Below are 15,626 nucleotides of genomic sequence, written 5' to 3'. Positions count from 1 at the left end.
AGATCCTGGACTCCACCACCTCCCCCCCCCCCCCCCCCCCCGTAAATGCCAAGTGTCTGCACTAAATGCAGATGGTTGGTATTTGTGATTGGGAGTCAAAAATCTTCTGTCATTTAGCCAAGTTCCTGCATTTTCTTCTGCTACCAACATTTGGTGGGGAAAGGAATAAAAAATATTTTCCATCAAGTTTGGGCAACAAATCTGTACTTAAACAAACGGTGCAAAACATTTGCACTGATGTCTGTATTACCCGTGAATTTCCTACATTACAACAGTGTCTACACTTCGAAAGTACATCATTCGCTGTTAAGCATTTTGGGACATCCTGAGGTCACAAGAGGCACAATAAAAATACAAGTCTTTTCTTTAAATTGGTGTGTCTGTATTTCACACATGCTAAACTTCCCAAAGGCGACAAAATATGGGCAATAATTGCTGGACCTGTCACTGAGACCCACATCCCAAGAATTAATTTTTGAAAATGTAATGGTACAGGAAGTTCTGTGGACAATGGAATATGGAGAGGTTTATTCCCAACGTTAAAACAAAACGTCAGGAAATTGAAAGCCCAGCACATATTCTAACATCATTTTGCTTAGTTTAACATGCAAATACAATGATAGAAAATGTGGATTGATATTGTTACTGACAGATCAGCAGTGCCAAACATGCAAGAAACCTGTGGACTGGACTTATTTTCAAGTGTGTGCAGACAAAAGCCTTAGAAACATAGCAAAACTGGCTCTAATGATCATGTGGTAAAAACATTGCCTCATAAACTGAAGCAAACAGACTAGTAAGTTCTCCGATTCAATCCGGACATGAGGGGGTTAGCTTATGAGGAGAGATTGAGTAGACTGGGCCTGTACTCATTGGAGTTTAGAAGGCTGAGGGGAGATCTTATAGAGACATATAAGATAATGAAGGGGCTAGGCAGGGTAGAAGCAGAGAGATTATTTCCACTTAGAATGGAAACAAGAAGCAGAGGGCACAGCCTCAAAATAAGGGGGAGTCAATTTAGAACAGAGTTGAGGAGGAACTTCTTCTCCCTGAGGGTGGTGAATCTTTGGAATTCTCTGCCCATTGAAGCAGTGGAGGCTACCTCGGTAAATGTGTTTAAATCACAGATAGATAGATTTTTAACCAATAAGGGAATTAAGGGTTATGGGGAGCAGGCGGGTAAGTGGAACTGAACCACTATCAGATATGCCATGATCTTATTAAATGGCGGGACAGGCTCGAAGGGCTAGATGGCCTACTGCTGCTCCTATTTCTTATGTTCTTATGTCTGAATCAGCTGCTCCCACATTGAGGGGTAAATTTTCCAATCCCGCCTGCTGCAGGAACCATTTAAAGGTGCATTGATCTTGGACAGGAATTTCCAGTCTTGGGGCAGGCAATGACCAGTGATTACAAAGTTCTTAACTTGAAGCTGTATTTCTGGACTGCAGAAAGTACTCAGCTCCAGCAGAAAGAGTGCTGAATTATACTGCTGTTGAACCAGTGTGTAAAGTGCACAACAGCACAAAAGTCGCACAATGATTTAAAAGATTGCTGAACACACGAAAGCTCTGAGGCACAAGATTCCTCCCTCCCTTTTTATTAGGAATCTGTGCTGCTTAGTACTGTATAACTCCAGTCTCAAACCCATAGATGCACAATTTGAAATATGTAGGACTATGCCTCAGACACACTGCCCAGTGCAGTTTTCCTCAGTCAACAAGAGTTGCAGAGACAACAAGTTAACTTGGATCCCCCCATCCCAGGTTATTGTAATCAACTAACAAACAAGGAACATAATATGGACACTGGAACTAGTCTCATATCAACTGAAAAATGAAAGAGTTGCATTTGTACAATGCTTTTCACGTCAAGACATCTCAAATTATTATGATGAATTACTTTTTAAAATGTAGCCACTGTATGAAACGTGGTGACCAATTTGCACATCACACAAATTTCCTGAAATAACAATGTGATAGTGACCAGAGAGTCTGTTGTGATGTAGATTGAGGGATAAACTTTGGTAGTAACATGGGTTGGTCCACCTTGATTTAGCATAGTAAAAAATACTTCCATTATGGAGAGAACATTACAATTTTCCTTTTTCTTAAGGAAAGTGATAAATAGTGGAATGTCACAGAATGTACAAAGGATGGTTACACAGTGGAGATAAGAGGAACACAGATGTCTTTTTGCCTCTATATTGGAGAGATTTTTCTTCTGCTCTGTTTACTAACTTCAATGACCGCTTTCATTTATCAGCAACAGTTTAAATGAACTAATGTGAGGAGGTGTGGGAAGAGCAACGCATGCAACAATAATCCCTTTGTTCAGCCTTTGACTCCTTCATATTTGATGACACCTCAGGCATTTTTTTGGCTTACAGCCTCTCTTGTTTAAGATAACCCTTTACTATAATAGAATTAATAATAAATGATTGTACAGGCCGTGTCACAAAGTGAGCAAATTACTTAATTAATAACTTTAATAAAGGCAGTTTGTGTTGGAGGAAACATAGATAAGTTAGATATTTTGCGATAGTGGAGGAGTCACAATGTTTGTGCGTGGGTAAAAGAACTTAAACCAAAATCTAAATTGCATTACTACCTGCATTTTCATCACAGTGGGTTCCGTTAAATCATTGCCCTTTTAAACTTTGGGAGCTGGCTTTGAAGCAGAACCAGGCTGAGATGGTGGATAAATTTGATGGGAATCTTTATCCCTACACCTTACCTGTACCATATCCGAACTGGAAAGGTCTGCTATTGGAAGTGAAAAGTACAGCCTTGCTTTGTGATTGGTCTCATCCTGCATCTTAATAAAGCCCTGGAGAAAATTAAAATCTGCTAAATTTTACAAATGCCTTCTCGTTGTGAACTGCGCGCACTGTTCCAAGTTCACTCAGAACACTCTCAAAATCTGACGCTCCAGAATATAGGAGGCCAAAATTGATTGTATTTAATATAACCTCATGTTTCGTCTGAACCAAGAGAAATTCTATTCCTCCTCTCTCTCTCTATCTTTCTCTTGTTCAGACACACCTGAAACCTATTTTTGATATAGTAATTGCTGCTTAGAATTATAGAATCCCTACAGTGCAGAAGGAGGCCATTCATCCCATCGAGTCTGCGCCAATAACAATTCCACCCAGGCTCTATCCCCACAACCCGCATATTTACCCCGCTAATCCCTATTTCCTACTCATCCCAGGACACCAAGGGGCAATTTAGCACGGCCAATGCTCCTAACCCTCACATCTTTGGACTGTGGGATGATGCCCAGATGCTATCTCACAGAAGCCTGGGCAGGGTCTTGGGTGATAAGGCCTTTAAGTGGCCACTTTTCCCATTCGGCCTCAATTTTTAGGAAAACAACCCATCAAGGCCTAGCTAGTTCCAGCAATCCCAACCCCATCCAACTGGATTTCATTGTGGTGTTCATGATGCAGCTGTGGACCGGATACAGTTTCAACCACTGCTCCTTGTGCCAATGCTGGGACGGAAGGGCTGCCAGCCCTCTTTGGCTGTTAGCTCTTGAAAGTGGGATCTTCACCCTTAAAGAGGAGTTCAATGGCCAGGGAATTAATTGCCTGATGGATACCAGATAAGGGTTCAAGCTCCCACAGACAGCTGAGGTGGTGTTGCTCCCAGCTTTCCATCCTGCCAAATTCAGCCCAGTTAATGGAGAACAGAAAGGAGTGTTTCTTCCTTCCCTCTTAATGCAACTTGCAATTCTATATCAATGAATTAACTGTTGTGATCTTGAAATTTTATTGGAAACATTATTTTTACATCAGAGAGTTCTTTAAAGTCATAAATTGATGACTCTGATTATACCTCAAATTAGTTTGCATGAATCATAGCGATCAGAAACAAATGTGATTCAGATGTATCGAACCACCTTCCTATCTGTGGACAATACACAGGCTGTGGTTGTCCATTGTGCCATCTGTGACTCAGAGAGAAATAATGCAATTTGCCTGGCAACGACACCAGAATTCTTTGAACTAAGGCCTTCTTTGCACAAACACATTATTCCAATTTCCTTTTACTTATGAGGTCATATTTGTAGTGTTCATATCTGAAGCAGAATTACCCAAAAGATGATTGTTTCCGCTTCCAGATAATTACTGCTAATTATAGTCACACGTAATTCCTTTAAATCTCACCATGATTTTTCTTTCAGTTCCCCCACTGTAACTTCGACATACTTATGTCTGAAACATCAAGAATTAATGAAAGGTGCAGAATTGTGGAACTTTCTTGTTACATTCTTGAGCTGAAATATCCAGCTTTACTCCTGATGTTGGCCCAGAATCATTGCTGCAGTCCACAATATCCTGAGGGGGAGAAATCCCACATTGATAACATTGAAGGACATCCTGAGGGTTGTACAAGTAACGACCTGCATTCCACCCTCCCCCCCCCCCCCCCTCCCCCCCGGAATCGACCTAAGTCACCAAAACTAGTACTATGTGAACATCTTCCTTCCCTCGGTTTAATGTCACTAATTAAATATGCTTTAATTTCACATGGCATGGGGTGATTTGGGTTTCAAAATAAAGTCTAGTGATTAATGAGAAAGGTTCAATACAATCTGAACATCTTGAGGAATGCTTTGGAATGCTCTTTTGCATGTCAGGCAGTCTTTTCTGGTCATATTTTCTTATTTCCAAAAACAAATTGTTAATTCCCCCCAGTTCATAGCTATAATGAGTTTTGAACCAATGGCAGCTACGTGGCATATAAACAGTAAAAGAGTGATAAAGAGGAATGAGGCTGATTATACATGGAGGCAGGGAAATTGACTGAGGTACTAAATGGCTATTTGTATCTGTCTACCAAGAAAGAAGATGCTGCCCAAGTCATGATGAAAGGAGGTTGTTGAAACACTTGATGGGTTTAAAATGTGGACAGGTGAGGTATTAGATAGGCTTAAAGTTGATAAGTCACCAGGATCATCCAAGAATATTGAAGGAAGATCAGATGAAAATTGCGGAGGCATTGGCCATAATTTTTTGAATCCTCTTTAGGTACAGAGTGGTACCAAAGGACTGGAGAATTGCAAATGTTTACACCTTTGTTCAAAAAACAGTGTAAATTATCCCAGCCCAGCACTCAAAGGCCAATCAGTTTAACCTCAGTGTTGGGAAAAACTTTTGGAAATGATAACTCTGGACAAAAGTTTTCCTCACTTGGATAAATTTGGATTAATTAGGGAAAACCAGCACAGACTTGTTGAAGACAAATCATATTTAGCAAATTTAAGAGTTTATTGATGAACTAACAGGGAGGAGTGATAAGGTAATGCAGTTGATGTGGTATACTTTGATTTCCAAAAGGTAGATAAATTGCCACGTAACGCACTTGTGAGCAAAGTTGGAGCTGATTGAATAAAAAATTGAAGTGGATACAAAGTTGGCTGAGAGACAGGAAACAGAGGGTAGCGGTGAACAGTTGTTCTTTAGATTGGAAGCAGGTTTTTGGTAGAGTTCCCAGACTCTGGTGTACAGGGTGCAATTTCAAAATTTCATCCCAGACGAAGCTTGATAGTTACCCCATCCAAAAACATTCACTCCCTTCATCACCGTCACACGCTGGCAGCGGTGTGTACCAGCCGCAAGATGCATCACAGAACCTCACCAAGACTGCTTAGATAGTACCTCCCAAACTCACAACCACTACCATCTGGAAGGACAAATACATGGGAATGCCACCAGTTGAGAGTTCTCCTCAAAGATACCCACAATTCTGACTTGGAAATATGCTACGTGCTCCTTCACTGTCACTGGATCAAAATCCTGGAGCTTCCTCCCTAACAGCACAGTGAATGTACCTACACCACATGGACTGCAGCAGTTCAAAAATGCAGCCTGTCACCATCTTCTCCAGGACAGTTAGGGATGAGCAATAAATGATGGCCAAGGCAGAAATGTCCATATCCCAAAGATGAGTTTTAAAAAGCCCAATACCAATGTCAATCAGAGAGAAACTCCACTAGTAAATGAAGAAGCCATGTTGTCAAGAACATTGACTCAATGACCTGGATAGTCTTTCCTTACCCATCCTTTCTGTGACCAAAAATGGTCTTTTATGGCAGAATATAAAGTACAACACAGTTGAGAATATACATGCATAAAGTTCGAATATCCAGCAATCAATTATTTTTGAACAGTTTATATCTTTGATGGAATACAGAGAAGGTGATCTTATGAAAGCAAGATTAAGTATTGTAATTTTCAAAATTTGAATTGAGTCGGTTTGCATTGCTAATTTTAATTAGCTGCATTACATTTTGATAAAATAATGAGTGGCATTTTGTCCATTCACTGAGATTTTGAGATATCGAACTGATGCAGCATCCAGAGCTTATTTGGTATTCTGTCTATAGTAGAATACCATCCTGAATCTGGTATATTTAAAAACATGATCCAAATGAAAAGAGAAAACGTAAAACAGTGTTGGGGTCATGTTACAGACAATTACAATAATTAATGATAATATATACTTTTGTCATCCGTAAATCTAAAACAATGTTGACAGATGCTTTGCTTCTATACAGATATTCTGGATGCGAAATGGATTAATTATATTGTTAGATGCATTGACACCTGTATAATGGTTAATGCTCACTCCAGACAATATTCTCATATTGTCCAATACAAACATTTGCTTTCAATGCAGATTCAATTCCCTCTGAACTGAAATACAGCCTTTTGAGATTAGTATTCTCTGATAGCAGGTCACAGGGTGAACAATTAATCTTTTTTTCCTGATGAACTCTGCATTAAAAATAGTGCTGTTCTGATTTCACTGATGTTCAGAGGATACCTCACCAGCAGACAGACAGACAGCTACTGAATTAATAATAAGAAGTAAGATTAACACAAGCATGATTAAGAAAAAGAGCAGATTTAGCTGGATTATAAAATGTCATGACTTCCTGGCTGCCCAGCATTAGATTTGGGGGCATACCCTTAAGGTGTGCTGGGGAACAAAGTTCACACATAAGGGTTTACCTGACAGTTGTCCAGAAGCACTAACTTCCCCTGAACATTGAATTGGGAATCATCCGACAAAGTTATTTAAATCGCTAACTTTGGATGTTTGTGCCAGTTTTACGCTTCAAGTTACTCTGAAAGAGTTAGAAGGAAGAAAAATACTTCTAATTTAAAAGTAACTATTTTAAAGACCCAGATCTAGTCTTGCATGGTCCACCTCCAACACTCACAACCCTCCCCAGCAGAAGTGCCCCCCCCCCCACTCCAACTAAGCACTGGATATAACCCCTGGAAACGACCCCTCACCCCCATCCACACTATTTTCGATAAGCCAGAGACCCTCTGTATCTGTGTGAAAATTCAAGCCTGAGTGTTTCTATCAAGTAACTCGACATTGTCTCCCTAATCCTCTGAATTAATCAGCTTAATCAGAGGGAAAATAACTCAAATTAAAATTGACATGCGTAAATGAGCTAGTTTTGTTTATTTTTTACCTCCCCCAATACAGAGAAATACAGACAACCGTATGGAAGATCAGAAAAGACATTTTAAAATTGTGACATTACTGGCAAGTGACAAATTCAAAGGAAGGAACAGAGCAAATTTTACAAGTCCTTTCCTGCAACATTCGAGATATCTCACTATTTAGTTCAATTTGTAGATTCATGATTGGAAACATTATAGATGCTTGAATCTTCCACAGTCCAATCTCAAGAAATAAAGTATTTACAGATCTTAGAATCTCACAGTGCAGAAGAAGGCCATTTGGCCCAACAAGCCAAGCCAACAACAAGCCCACCCATGCCCTGTCCCCGTAACCTCACGTATATACCCTGCCAATCCCCGAACACTAAGGGGCAATTTAATATCATCAATCCACTTAACCCACACATCTTTGAACTGTGGGAGGAAACCGGACCACCTGGAGGAAACTCACGCAGAGACGGGAAGAACGTGCAAACTCCACATAGACAGACACCCAAGACCAGAATTGAACGCAGGTCCTGGTGCTGTGAGGCAGCTGTGCTAACCACTGTGCCACAGTGCCATCCCGTAATTTAATTTTAAAACCAATGCTATATAAATTCCCAATGGATATTTTTAATCTCTAGGAATAAATATGCTACAAATATTGGATGCCTCTTTCATTTCTGAGAAATAATTCCTCTGCCCAGGCAAGTCTATACATTGGCAAATTGACTCTTTCACTATTGGAAGGTAGGTCACCATTTTGAATAGGAAAATGGGCAAAAAGACAAGTGACCACTCGTACATGCATCTTTTGCACAGATGCTCCTAATCTCTTACCTGGTGGCTAACTTTATTATGTAAAAAACTCACTCTTTTCTTAGAATAATGTTTCATTCAGTTGTATGATTTCATAACGGTCACTGATTGTGACACACAGGCACCTGGAACTCTGAAACCACACAATCTCCCAATAACACTTCAATCCAAAAGCCTGCCACTATGTCTACATGTAGAGAATTTCAGTTAAATATTTATTGATCACCTGTCAGCCATTAGAAGTTACATATTGCAGTTATTAATATTCCACTGAAAAACTTAAGATGAAGACTGCACAGTTATTAAAATATACCCAATAGTATTGATGGCATGTTATTGCAGAATTCTTTCATTTCTCTTCTGGGGTGAAAGTTGCTTTGTTCAGAAATTTAATTATTTTTCCAACTTCTTTATTCCAATAAGGGCGGCACAGTAGCACAGTGTGGAGTTTGCACATTCTCCCTGTGTCTGCGTGGATTTCCTCTGGGTGCTCTCACAGTCCAAAGATGTGTAGATTTAGTGGATTGGCCATGCTAATTTGTCCTTTAGTGTCCCAAGGAAGTTAGGGGGATTAACCATGGTAAATGGAGTTTACTGGGATAGGGTGGGGCAGAAGGCGGAAGGGTAAGATATTCGCTGGAATTCTACCACCCCGTCCACCACGGAATCGGAGTGGGTAAGGGGCGGACAATGGACATATCCGTTGAGCATGGGCGGGATTTTCTGTGTTGCTCAAGCGAGGCTGTAAAATCTCACTCATGCTGTCAGACAGTCAGTGCAGACCCAATGGGTCAAATAGCTTCCTTCTGCACTGTAGGGTTCGATGAATATTTTGTGTTTTTCTTTCAGTTCAATCGCATGATAAGAAATTGTGTACTTCTTCCAGTTTCTGTATCTATCTGGGCTGCATTACTGAAATGGAGCTGAAGAGGTGCTGCTGTCAGCTACATTTCTTTGTCAATTTGTTAAGTTGACCCAGTGTATTTTTGTGTTCGGCAGGTTGATGACCAAATGAAACTTCTTCAGAATTGCTGGAGTGAGCTTTTAATCTTGGATCACATTTATAGGCAAGTGGCGCATTGGAAAGAGGGTGCAATCCTCCTTGTTACTGGGCAACAGGTGAGTACAGAAGAGGCTTGCTTGACTCCAAAAATAAATGTCTTGGGAGCAAGTTACCTTTCTCTGACCTTTTCATCACATTTGACATAGAGGTCAATGAGAATACAAGATTGAATCTTGTTCTTTCCCAAACATGCTCACTGTTTGCTTTCAGCTCTGTGGCAGGAAAACTAAAATCAATACCTCCCAGCATAGCTATATTCATCATCATGCAATCATAGTTGTTGTCGATTCCTATAATCATTTGGAATGGTAGTGGTTAGTTAGCAGATCAGTAATCCAGAGGCTGGTCTAATAATCTCAGTTAGAGAATATGAAAGGTTTAAAGGAAAAATGGCCAGGAGGCTGTGAGATTTCACAAAAACCTAACTGGTTCAACATTGTCCTTTAGAGAAGGAAGCCTGTTATCCTTACTCAGTCTGGTCTATCTGTGACTGCAGTCCTACAGCAATGAGGCTGATCCTTAACTGCCCTCTCAAGTGACCTGGCAAGCTACTCAATTGCCTCAAACTACCACCATTGTTTCAGGAATTACAGAATGATTACGGTGCAGAAGGAGGCCATTTGGCCCAGTGTTGGCCGCCCTGTTTTGTTTTTGCCCTGAATGATTACCAATGACACCTCACAGGAGGAGAAAGGTACACTTCTGATTCAGTTGTGTCAGTGTCACAGACTAACACCTGTACTCCACCAGCACCTATGAATGAACGTGGTTAACAGTGATCAGATGTTACCATCTCAGGACAATTAGGGAGGGGCAATAAATGCCGGTCTTGCCAGTAATGCCTACATTCAGAAAATTGAAGGAAAAACAGGAATCGTGGATTGCTTTCAATTACTGAGAAATCCCGGTTTTTAGTTATACTTCTGGAAGCAGTAATAAAGCAACGTCAACCTTGCTGAATTGAAATGAGCAACTTTATTCTATTAATTAATTTGGTTTTCCATCTGAATGAATCGACTTTCTAAAGGTGGTGACGTAGACCCATAGTTTTGGATTGTGGTTTTTGCCATAACGTTTCAGAATCTAACCCTGAGATTTCTTCTAAAGAATTTAATTGTTATTTCAAGCTCCAATTTGCTGCTTTATTTTTCAAACAACACTAACAGGTATGTGTGATATTACTCTTAAACACTACAGTCAGAGACATCTGACTAACTACTGGGTTTTTATGGAAGTTCATACCTGAAACTTTAATTTAATGGCTCTTCAAATTCATAGAATCATGGAATACCTACAGTGCAAAAGGAGGCCTTCAGCCCATTGAGCCTGTGCTGATCACAATCCCACCCAGACCCTATTCCCGTAACCCACATATTTACCCTGCTAATCCCCTGGCACTAAGGGTCAATTTAGCATGGCCAATCCACCTAACCTGGTGGTCTTTGGAGTATGGGAGGAAACTGGAGCACTCAGAGGAAACCCATGCAGACACTTGGAGAATGTGCAAATTCCACCCAAGGCCAGAATTGAACCCTGGCCCCTGGCACTGTGAGGCAGCAGTGTTAACCACTGTGCCGCCGTGCCGCCCATTCCAATGAATCTGTCACACAATCATACAAATAAATTAGGAGCAAGGGTAGGCACTCAGCCCCTCGGGCCTACTCTGCCATTCGATAATATTATGGTTGATATGATTTTGATTTCAATTCCACATTCCTGCCTACCCCTGATAACCTTTCAGCCCCTTGCTAATCAAGAATCCAACTCTTCTTTAAAAATATTCAAAGACTCTGCTTCCACTGCTATTTGTGGAAGAGAATTCCAAAGACTCGCAACCGTCTGAGAGGAAAATTGTCTCCTCATCCTTGTCTTAAATGAGTGACCCTGTAAACAGTGATCCCTAGTTCCAGATTCTTCCACAAGAGGAAACACCCTCTCCACATCCAGCCTTTCAATACTCCTAATGATCTTAAAGGCTTTGATCAAGTCGTCTCTTACTCTTCTAAATTTTATGATACAAATCTCACCTCACCAACTTTTCCTCATAAGACAACATGCCCATTCCTTGTAATAGTCTAGTAAACCTTGACTGAATTGCCTCTAAAATTCCCCAGCAATTGATGTGCCCTTCTTTCATTTACATTAATAGTACTTATTGTTCATCATCACTTTTTTTTTCTCTGTCCCACTTTTCTGCTGACAGTTAAAGCAGTAGAAATTATCTGGCAAAGTTATGGAGCCCAACAGTGTGATGGAGATAAATGAACAACTGTAGAGAGGTAATCACAAACCCAGGGTGCTTCAGCCATCCTGTCATTTTAAATTAGCTACATGCAAAATGCACTCTCTGTAACATTTCATCAACATAGCTCAGATTTATAGAGCACCGTCAATGCAGATAAATGACCTAAGATGCTTCACAGAGGCATAATTCAAAAACAAATGCATCCTATCCTGAGGAAGGAGATGTCAGCAATGGTGGTGAAAAGCTTGGTCAAAGTACTGGGTTTGAAGGAGGGACCTGGAGCAGGCCTTTCAGAGCCAAATACCTAAATTGCTGAAGGTGCAACCACCTAATGAGAGGCAGAGGGAAGGGGGAACAAACAAGGGGCCTGTAAAAGAGGAATGGGGAGTTCAGAGGTGGTTGTTGTGCTGTTGGAGAACACAGAGCCAAGAGGGAAGAGGCCATGAAAAGAATTTAAAGATATGGGGGTGAGAATTTTCAGTTTGAGGTGTTGAAGAACCAAAAGCTGATGTCATTCAGCAAGGTGAGGAGTGATAGATAAGTGGGAGTTGGTGCAGGATAGACTATGGATAGCAAAGTTTTGGATGAACTGATGTTAGCAAAAGGTCTAGGGTAGAGAGCAGCCTATGGTGAGCATCTGAAACAATACTTGTAACAACTGTCAAGCTGCTGTGCTACAATAGCCATCCCTTCCTTCAAACAACAATGGAACATTGCATACACTGAAGAAATTACATGCTTATCTAGCACACAATTATCCAGTCTTTATAACCTTTCCCTGACCAATTAACGTTGAGGTAAGTAGAACCAGTCCCTTTAACAGATACAGTGCTCTTAATTCCTTCTGTGGCTATGAGCTGTAAATGTTTAACTGTTACAAAATGGAATTTCCAAATCTGGTCTCTTTTTTAAGTTTATCTTCCTGGTATGATTGCTCCCGTTTGTTTACCGACGTGTACTTTGGTGTTTCAACCCTGGAGTCTGGCTGGTCACAGAGCTGGGGGAATGAAGTAGAGCTCTATTGTGTGAGCACGTAAGTCATAACATAGAGGGATTGAAAGTAACAGTTCATCCAGTGTGAATACAAAAAATACTCACAACTACCATTCTATAGCTTTGCCTTGCACGCTCAAAACCGTACTGCCTTCAAGTCAGACTTCTTTACAATCAGTCCCCAATCCTACAGTGGTTATTTTGAACAGAAACCTACAAGTCATTCCCCTGTGTCTGCAGAGCATAAAATACCAACTATCAGAGTGTGACTTGCACACTACTCTTTAAAGTAATTAAAGGACGCGGCAGCTTAAATTACTGACCATGACTGGCATGTTCCTTTGTTACTTAATCAATAGTTCTCGGAGAAGTCCTCTGCCTCACTGGTGCTAATTTTTCTGCAGGCTTCTGTTTGTTATCTAGTCTACATAACATGATAGGTTTGATATATCGTGTGTGACAAAAGAAAAGCAGCCAAAGGCTAAATAAAAGGAATAATAATTTTTTGTCTTATGGCATTATCTGCATGCAGACTATTGTTTGTGGTTTGATTGGTATCCTAACAGCAGGTTATTTATAATTAAGGCCTAATGCTTTGAGCTGAGAGGATTTTCAAAGCTTTGAAGTTTTAATATAATGTGTCGCAGAACAACAGCTTAAACCTGCTAGATTAGGTTACTATGGATTTTTTAAAATAATTACAATAAATAAAAGTCAGGACAGCTTTAAGGTTAAGTTGTAATTAAAATGTATCTTAAGGGGTTTTCTTCCCCTAGCAGAGTGTACATGCTTCCTCTTTACATGCTAATCTCCAATTGTTTTCTTTATCAATAAATTAGGAAAGTCCATTCACCAAGAAGTTTTCTGTTAAAAAAGCTAACATTACTCTGAACCACACACCATCCTGACTTGAAAATTCAACACCACTGGGTCAAAATTGTGACACTTCCTACCTAACTATACTATGGATTTGTGAGCATCACATGAGTTTCAGTAGTTCATATAGGCAGCTCATCATGGTGCGAGGGGGTGGGGGGTGTGTGAGATTGGTTTGACCAATCTTGGCTAAGATCAAGTATAGTTTTGGCATTCTGCACTTGGTTGAAGTCATGAGGTTACACTGAGGCTTCATTTGAAGCAACTTTTTAAAGCCGCATCTAGGCCTTTTGGCTAAGAGGAGAAGGTGCAATGCCTGCTCCAATCAGCTTGGATCATGTAAATCAAGCCCAAGACAGGAAGTGGGATCCTGTCTTAACAGCATGGATCTAAAATATCTCACTTGCTGAAACTTTGAATTGGACTTTGATTGGATTGAATGGGATATAAACAAAAAAAAATTCTATGACAGAATGGCTGAAGTAGACAACCAGTACCAATCCTGAATTCTATCCAGTAGCCCTTTGCAAAGCTTTGTGTGTGTATCTGTGAAAGAGGGAGATTAAGAATGGAACATTGTTTAAATGTTGAGTGAAGATAGAGTTTGGTTTGGCTGTGATTAGCCACTAGCCAAATAGGTATTTAGAGTTGTTTAATTATGCTTGTATACAAAGAAGGGCTGCTGAAGTACCAGAGGGTCACTGCGTCAGTGGATTGTGCTTAGTAAGCACCATAACTTAAGTGATTGTCTTCGTTGCTCTACAATATGTCACAATACTTTGAGAACAGTGGTTCATTTCAGAACTCTTCATTTTGATCCATTTAGAGTTGAGTTGAGTTTGAATCATCTGCATTTGATTTGAGTATTTGGGTCAAGAGCTTCTACTTCCTGCACAGTTGGTGCTCCAAATGCAAACTGCACTTAAAATTGCACCAGATGAAATATTGGTGAAGGCATTAGCATGGGCACAGTGAGTGGGCATTGGGAGAATGCTGAGTAGGTCCAAAATAATGTTAATCAGTATGCAACGCTAGTGCTCCTATTTTGGAACTCACTGCTCTGACTAATGCTGGCTGGAATTCTCTGCTTGTTCACTTTGCAGGGATTCTCTGGTCCCACTGATGGTGCACCCCCGTGTGTATTTCTTGGCAGTGTGGGATGGCTTCAGTAGGAATCCCCTTTGACAGTGACAGGACTGGGGTATCCCGTTGCCAGAGAGCACAACGCTCCCTCCTGCTGCCGAGAAAAACACTGAGGGGAGGCCAGAGAATCTCGTCCACTTAGTTTTTAACCTGATGTTCAGTAACAGGAGAGAGCCCTCAGCAGTACACTAATCACTAGAGATTAGTTGCTGATTGATTTCTTCTGGCTGTTGCTGTACATTTTGATGAGGAAGGTCATTGACCCTTTGGCAGAGAGAAGCAGGCAGAGCAAGCATACAGCTTTGCTATGAAAGCCTACTTCCTCATGGTACAGAGTGCCATTGAGTGCACACACACAGCGGGCACCACATGTAAACTCTGACCTATGCCAGAACTGAGAGGGTTTACACTTCCCAATGCCCACTTAGCATGCGACCAAAGACAGAGGATTATGCAGGTCAATGCCCAGTATCTTGGTAGCAGCCATGATGTCTTCATTCTGTGATATTCCACTCTGTCAGTTGTATTTAGGCCTCCAGTGGATGGCTACTGAATGACAAGGGCTATCTGCTGACCCCATAGCTGAGGATTCCAGTGTGCAGCCTACATGTTTATAGTGTACATACACTCAAAGTCTGTGTGACAGAACATATCATTGGCATGCTGAAACAGCCCTTCCATTGTCCAGACCATTCAGAAGGAGCCCTACGGAACTTACAGACTATGTTGCACAACCTCTCCATTGGTGCGTTTGTCACCAACTACATGACAAGCAGGAGCAAGAGGAGGTGGAGAAAGAAGAACCAGAGGTGGGAGATGTCCAATTGACCACTGTTATGACAGCCAAGAGGATCATGGGGGATCATCAATTGATGGACTTCCTGGAGTACAAGCCTCTATTGGAGCAAGGAGAAACTCGCCCAATGAGAAGCAGTCAGCGGAGGCTTTTAATACTGCTGCTCCACCCAGAACGGTGTTGTAGGTCCTGACGTAGGTTGTAGGCTGTAGGCTGCAGG

General features: G+C 41.0%; 1 protein-coding gene across 1 annotated transcript in view; it reads left to right on the top strand.

Annotated features, from left to right (window-relative positions):
* The window catches only part of nr5a2 (nuclear receptor subfamily 5, group A, member 2), a 183,704-nt gene that overhangs the window by 91,976 nt on the left and 76,102 nt on the right, over positions 1-15,626 (top strand). Inside the window, exon 5 of the mRNA XM_080196604.1 lies at positions 9,290-9,409. Within this exon, the coding sequence (XP_080052730.1) occupies positions 9,290-9,409 (120 nt within the window). The remainder of the gene's footprint in view (positions 1-9,289; positions 9,410-15,626) is intronic.

This window comes from Carcharhinus amblyrhynchos, chromosome 9 (assembly GCF_965287045.1).
Source record: "Carcharhinus amblyrhynchos chromosome 9, sCarAmb.v2.hapA, whole genome shotgun sequence".
NCBI classification, from domain to species: Eukaryota; Metazoa; Chordata; class Chondrichthyes; order Carcharhiniformes; family Carcharhinidae; genus Carcharhinus; species Carcharhinus amblyrhynchos.
Note: the sequence above shows the minus strand (reverse complement) of the source record. Positions and strands in the feature narration are given on the sequence as shown.